This window comes from Benincasa hispida, chromosome 7 (genome assembly GCF_027475165.1).
Source record: "Benincasa hispida cultivar pf3 chromosome 7, pf3_genome.v1.1, whole genome shotgun sequence".
Classification (NCBI taxonomy): domain Eukaryota; kingdom Viridiplantae; phylum Streptophyta; class Magnoliopsida; order Cucurbitales; family Cucurbitaceae; genus Benincasa; species Benincasa hispida.
In genome coordinates, this window is record NC_143484.1 from 27,558,385 (window position 1) to 27,565,245 (window position 6,861).

At 31.5% G+C, this 6,861-nt stretch overlaps 1 protein-coding gene across 3 annotated transcripts; it reads left to right on the forward strand.

Annotated features, from left to right (window-relative positions):
- The first annotated feature begins 671 nt into the window (after nt 1-671).
- Nucleotides 672-3,876, forward strand: LOC120081909 (protein RGF1 INDUCIBLE TRANSCRIPTION FACTOR 1-like). Of its 3 annotated transcripts, XR_005482987.2 has the most exons (6): nt 672-743; nt 844-875; nt 1,140-1,409; nt 1,831-1,983; nt 2,130-2,425; nt 3,400-3,876. XR_005482987.2 is itself a non-coding variant. In XM_039037090.2 (4 exons), the coding sequence occupies exons 2-4, from the start codon at nt 1,173-1,175 to the stop codon at nt 2,364-2,366; spliced, it is 627 nt and encodes a 208-aa protein (XP_038893018.1). In that variant the 5' UTR covers nt 716-875; nt 1,140-1,172; the 3' UTR covers nt 2,367-2,524. The 3 variants fall into 3 exon arrangements, 1 of the variants encoding a protein (XP_038893018.1); XR_016530542.1 differs by having other exon boundaries at nt 711-875; XM_039037090.2 differs by lacking the exon at nt 3,400-3,876 and having other exon boundaries at nt 716-875; nt 2,130-2,524.
- Nucleotides 3,877-6,861: the final 2,985 nt, after the last annotated feature.

Below are 6,861 nucleotides of genomic sequence, written 5' to 3' on the forward strand. Positions count from 1 at the left end.
CGAAGGTGCCACAATGTTCTTGTGTATGGTCTTGCAAAAATAAAAAAAAATTAGAGGAGCAAATTTCTTCTCTTCTTTATGTCTCGTGATGGAATTCTTTAAATATTACCTTTGATATATTAAACTTTCAACCAACTTTTTAAATTGACGACTAATGCTAGTTTAACTTAGTGTAATTAACATGCACTCTTGCATTTGAAATTAGAGGTTCGGTTTTCATTTTTGTAATTGTTGTACTAAAAAAATTATTTTAGAATATTACCTTAGATGTGAGACAAAAATTTAAACCTACAACCCATACGAGAAAGTAAGGATGTCCAAACATATACACTTATTTTTTATAATAAATTTCATGATATAATTTATCATCAATTAATTCCAATATTTGCTAATAAAAAGTTATCAATTTAAGCAACTTTCATTAGTAGTAGGAATATTCAAACTTTTGACATTTTAATCGAGAATATATATTTTAAGTAACGGTTGAATTAAACTCGAATTGGCAATGTCAATGAGAATAGGCAAGGTACTTTTAGATTACAACTTTCTAAGACTAAGGAGTAATTAAAAAAAAAAAAAACATAAAAGATCTTTACCCTTGGCCGTCGGATTCGGTCGCAATCCAACGGCCAGCATGCCTTCACCTTCATGTCGATCGTCTCTTGCCTAATGAGTGCAAAATATATACACAAACAAACACTCCCAATAGATTTTTGTTCTTCAAACAAGAACGGAGAAAAATTGTAATGATTTTTGTTTCCATTTTCACTTTAATCTTCGTTTTTCTTCTTTGTTCTTCTTCCATTTGCTGAGCTGAATCCAATTTTTGCTTGGTTTATTCAGCCTTTCAGTTCGGTCTTCAATCGGAAGAATCTGTAAGCATTTTAGTATTTTTCAGTAATTACGTATCTTTTCAACTATTTTCTTCCATTTTTGGTTGATTCTGACTATTGAATCCACTTGTTTACTGTTTCTTACGAAGATTTTGTGGATGTGTATGCGATTGATTGTTTTATTGTGTAGTGACGTAGTGTATTTCATTTGAGCTCGGTAATTGAATGAATGTTAAATTAATTAGTTCGACTATGAATTTGTATGCAGTTTTTTAAGAACCAGATGATTTTCTTTTGATTCTGTAGGTTGTAACTATGCGAGTTTTTTAGTGAAGAAAAATGGAATCGAACTGGCTTAGTACGCTTTTGAATACGAAATTCTACACTTCTTGCGATCTACATCCTAATCTCAGGGGAAATAAGAAAAGTGGATTCTGTATTGATTGTAGTGTTAGCTTCTGCAAAAATTGTACAGTCCATGATCTTCATCGGCAGGTTCAAATCTGGAAATATGTGTATCATGAAGTTGTGCGCGTTCAGGACATGGAGAAACAATTTTGCTGTTCAGAGATTCATGTATAATACATTCTTTCCCCTTATTACAACTACCTGTAAGATATCGATTTAATCGTCTTTCATAGAAAAGATTCCTGAATTCAATCCTTTTGTTGCTGATCTTTTTGCTTTTATGTAGTTGATATCATCGAGATCTGAGATATATTTACTTTTTTTTCATAGTTCGTTAGTCAAATTTATCTGGTTTTTGAGCACTAGTAACTAACAATCGAATCGGAAATGATATTTTCTTGAGGAAATCTCACAAGCTTGATTTTGATTCTTACCAATTTGAATGGGTGAATATACGATATTTGTTAATTTGATCCAGTTTTAGAAATAGGAATAGAGTTTGTTTGCTATCTGTTAATTTTGCCTTTCTTCTATTGCATTATAATCTCTTTGCCTAATTACTTGAAGCCCCATTTGCTTGATTCTGCAGCCATATAAAGTAAATGGTAAAGTAGCTGTTCATCTAAATGCCCGTAGTCAATCCATCGACACGAAATCACCGAAGACGAAGTCCGGTAGTCCTTGTGAAGACTGTGGTAGACATATACATGATCCTCATCGCTTCTGTTCAATCGCTTGCAAGGTATAGAAATATAAAAACCTTGTCGCAACTCTGTTACTCAGTAGTGATTGGACTAACTAATACCATTTTCTAAGCAATTTTATTATCACATAACACATATCACATTACACAGATTGTTAACAATTTAAATGCGGCAAAAACATCAGGTTTCTGTGAACTCAAAGCTCAAGGACCAGAGCATTGGAACTGTCGTATCTCCGAGCCAGAACTCCGGTAACTTATCATTGAAGGACAAAATCAGCCCAGAAACGAATGCAAGCGAATTGGAATCAACCATCTCAATTGCAGAGTCCACAGAAGGGACAAAAACTAGCAGCCCTTCATCTTCACAACCACGAAAACGCCGAAGGAAAGGCATCCCTCACCGAGCTCCATTTTCCTGATAAGATGAAGATGCAACATTTGCCATCTTCGTTTTTAACTTCCTTGTGGCTATCAAATGGTATGCTACTTAATTTTTATTTACCTTGACTCATAATTCATGAAATGTCTAGTAGTGAAATGAAATCATCAATATAAAAGTCAGATTTCTAGATCAAAATGCTCCTCAAATCCCTCCCCTGCGTGATTTTTAGAATTTCTAATTTCTTTGGGTAATTGCAGTGAGTAGCACTTTTAAGACTAATAATTAAGCATATAGTAAATCTTATAGAATTGCAAATGTAGCAAAATTTATCGATAGACAACTTGATTACTGATAGACATCTATAAGCAATATAGTCTATCACTGATAAACTCTGAGAGTTGATATAAATTTTACTATATCTGCAAATTCTTTTACATTGTGCTATATTTGCAACTTCTCCAATTTCTTTTAACAATATCGATAAGATTAGTTGGTAGAGAAAACTTACATAAACAAATAGAATATTTAAAAAAAAAAAAAATATTACATCCAGACTACATCTATTATTGTACATCTCATTCAATTGTCGAATCATAGTTATGTATGTATTTATCATTGATGACAATGTTTGTAAATGTGTTTACATGGAAGTTTTCATTCCCACTTTCTCCTTTTCTTTTCTTTCCTCTTTTTGTATTATGGTGACCATAGATTTAGAGCTTCTTTTTGTCACAATCTCTATGATAATGGTGATTTGGCAATCTTTATTATTATTATTATTATTATTATTCTTTTTTTAAAAAGGATATTTTTCTTGGGGGGTTTCATCTTAGTCTTTGGTAATTGTTAAAAGAGGGGCCCTCTATCTCTCACCTTTATTATACATCATGAAAGTTGAAAACAGGCTTTTTCTTTGTGTTTTTCCACATGAAATATGACAGACAAAATATGACTAATCCCACAAGTGAAATAGCAAATCAAGCTTAAAGTGAAACATAGTCGGCACCATGCTTTATTTATTTCTTTATTTATTTTTAATTTTAATTTTATTTATTCTTCATCTTTTTAAGGTTATTCAAACATCTAACCAAGCTCAAGCTACAGTTTTTCATGAGGTACGAGATTCAACCTTTTATCAACCAATCGAACTACATTTAAGATGGTAAATGCAATATAATTACGGTGATGATTAGTCAATACTATAATTTATGGTGATGATTAGTCAATACTATAATTTACGGTGATGGTCAATACTACAATTTTGCTCTCATGGTATTTGAATTTATTCAAACCAATTGTAAAATTTTCTTTTCTAATTCAACTTTATGGTTATAACATGTATTGTCATTAATTATTGAATTTTTAACTATTACAATTTTATTTTATAAGGGTTTAGGGTGTATAGATGTCATTATTAGAATTTTGGTGTATTAAAATTCCCGTAGGTGAGATGAGATTTTTGTAATTTAATATTTGATTTAAGTGTATGATTTTGAAGTTTGGTGGTTGTAAATTTATGTAATGTTTTTTTAGACTTTGGTATGCCTCCAAACTTTATTGTGATTATATGAGGGTTTTTTTTTTTTTTTTCAATGGGATTTATAAAAGAGATTTAATAAATTGATTGGTGGTGCATATGTCACTTTATCTTCGACAAGTTTCTACATTTTTTTAACATTTTTTTTCTAGATTTGGTAAAAGTAAACTAACATTTGTCTAATAACATGTGATGTCATTACATTCCACAATTCAACAGTATACTCGAAATCTTTTTGAAAAAATTATTTTAAATATTAAACTGCTAAAAATATTTTTAAATATTGAAAAGTGTTATAGTCTTTCATATCAATAGATGATAGTAATCAATAAGTGTCTATCATGGATAGAAAGTGACATTTTGTTATATTTTTAAATGTTTTGGTTCATTTTTCTATATTGAAAAACAACATATTTTTAACGTTTATTGATTAAATGGACATAATTATAAATTTTATAAAAATTAAATTAATGTATAGCTTACCCTATTCTTTTTTAGATATTTTGCATATTAAAGAAAAGAAGAAAAAGAAAAGGATAACTTAAAGGTGGGTCTTTCTTAATAATTATATTTAGTTGGTGTGTCAAATCGATTTAGAAATAAAAACAACCTTCTTTCTAGCCATATTTGGCTCCAATCATACCATTAACTTTAGGATACCTATAAGGAATTGTAATTAATCAATGTAATATGAATGGTGGAGCTCAATTAATTACATATTTTTAAAAGAATTTTGGTGTTCACTGACATTTTATAATCATAAGAAAGCAAAGACCCATGCCGAAAAACATAAACTCGATCCATAATTTCATTGCAAATAATGATCAATTTGATTATCATCGATAATTACGTGGGATATCTTATTTTTGTGTGAACTGAAGATTTTTTAGACTTTTCTGTCACATGTCATAAATCTCATTCAATTAACGTCCACATGGTTTTTGTTGCATGTAAACATTAAAATTGATATTGGTCTGCATATTTATTTCTATATATAATAGATGTTAAAAAAATTTAGTATTTTTTTATAATTATATCTTGAGAGCATTATAGTAATCATAACAACATCCATTCAATTACCAGTGCTAATATATACGGTCTCAATGGAAATCAAATTACGATTGTAGATTGCCTATGTAAACGAACTAAAAAAAAAATCTATTCTATTTGCGGTTGAGGTCCATTACGAATAGATACATGAATGAGACTCATTTTTTTTAAAACGTAGAAACATAAGAAGTAACAAACACACCAACCCCCTTAAGAATAAGGAGAATAACAAACTCTGGAAAGACATCTTTCTAGACCTAAGATGACCTAGAAGAGGAAACCAAAGAAGTTAAGTTATGGGTTGCTTTGTTCTCCTCTTTAGGGATCTTACAAAAATGATAGATATTTACAACAGCAGCAAGGCTAAGAGTCTCCTTCACAAAAATATCAATTTCAGACAAATCTGAATCCAAATGATTCAACACTTTAACCATCTTTAACGAACCAGACTTGATTTTTATTGGAGGGTTCTGCCCATGCCACAACTTTTCTAACTCAGCCAAGCCAACCACCATAGTTTTAGCTTCTAAAACTTTGACTCCCCCATCGTGGTTCAAAAACTTGCAGCCTCCCATAATCGGCTTCCCAAGATGATCACGAAGAATTCACCTCAAACCCCCTTATGGTGAAATTTTGACCAAGCCGCATCCACATTTAACTTCCAATGGCCCTCCTTAAGAGCTTTCCATCCACTCCTCTCCGGACAAAGCTTGAAAGGGGGGAAGGGAAGGGGAGAAGGAGACCTCCCAAAACAAACTTCTAACGAAGATTCCACTACATGAATAATAAATTTCTCTTCAGAAGATCCATGGTCGAAGCAAATCACGTTCCTCTGATTCCAAATACTCCAAAGAAGAGTAAGAATCTTTTCCAACTATTTTCTAGGATTAATTTTCTTTAAGCACTCCAATAATCACTAGAAGACCAAGAATCCTTGCCCATAGAAAACACATACAAACATTAGAGGGGAAAAGGTATTCCAAATCGTCTTAGATACTTTATATTCCCACATGAGGTGACATGTGGTTTCTATATGCATCCTACAAAAAGGACAAGAAAAGTTGGTAACAATCCTTTTTTTTTAAGATTATGTATTGTGGGAATGATATTATCAATAATTTTTCATCCTGTTATCTTGATCTTGGACAACGCATCAGACTCCCACACAGCTCTCCAAAAGCTTGAAAGCTTTCCTTTGGATGATTGAGATGCTAAGAGAGAATCAGTTAAGTGTTTCCCTAAATAATACTTGCTCTTCACAGAATTTTTTTTTTTTTTTTTTTTTTTTTTTTTTTTTTTTTTTTTTTTTATCCAAGCTCCAAATGATCTCATCCTTTCCAAGACAACTATCCAAAGGAGTGTTGAGAATATTTTCTACATCATGATGAAGGAACATCTCTTTTACTAGGTTAGTATTCCAAGCAACTTTAGGAGAAATCAAATCTGCCACCCGCTTTCGTGTAAAACCATCTTTTATTACACACGGCTTATGATTCCCAAGCTTGGGGATCCAAGGTTCATCAACAATAAAAATATGTCTACCATTTATAACTTTTCATCTGTATCCTTTGAGAAACAAATCTCTCCCCTAAAGAATACCTTTCCAAGTAAGGGAGGGGTTGGATCCTAGATTTGCCTTTAAGAAAGTATCATTAGGAAAGTACGACCCTTCAAGATTCTAGACAATAGATATTAGGATTTCTAACAATGTTCCAACTATGCTTAGCCAACATGGTTTGGTTAAAAATTCTAAAATCTCTGAAACCCAATCCACCTTCTTGCTTACTTACACAAAGACGTTTCCAACTTCTCTAGTGGATTTTTTTTCTTTTCTTCAGAGGTACCCCACCAAAACTGGTTACACATTGCATTCATGTAACAACCCGTGCGTTTGTAAATTTGAATTTATGATTTTTGTATTAGTTGAGGACATTTTGTTCATTTC

Coding starts and splice junctions, on each gene's coding strand:
- LOC120081909 (XM_039037090.2), top strand. CDS start 1,173: ATGGAATCGAACTGGCTTAGTACGCTTTTGAATACGAAATTCTACACT. Junction 1,410..1,830: donor TTTGCTGTTCAGAGATTCAT/GTATAATACATT, acceptor TTGATTCTGCAG/CCATATAAAGTAAATGGTAA. Junction 1,984..2,129: donor TCTGTTCAATCGCTTGCAAG/GTATAGAAATAT, acceptor CAAAAACATCAG/GTTTCTGTGAACTCAAAGCT.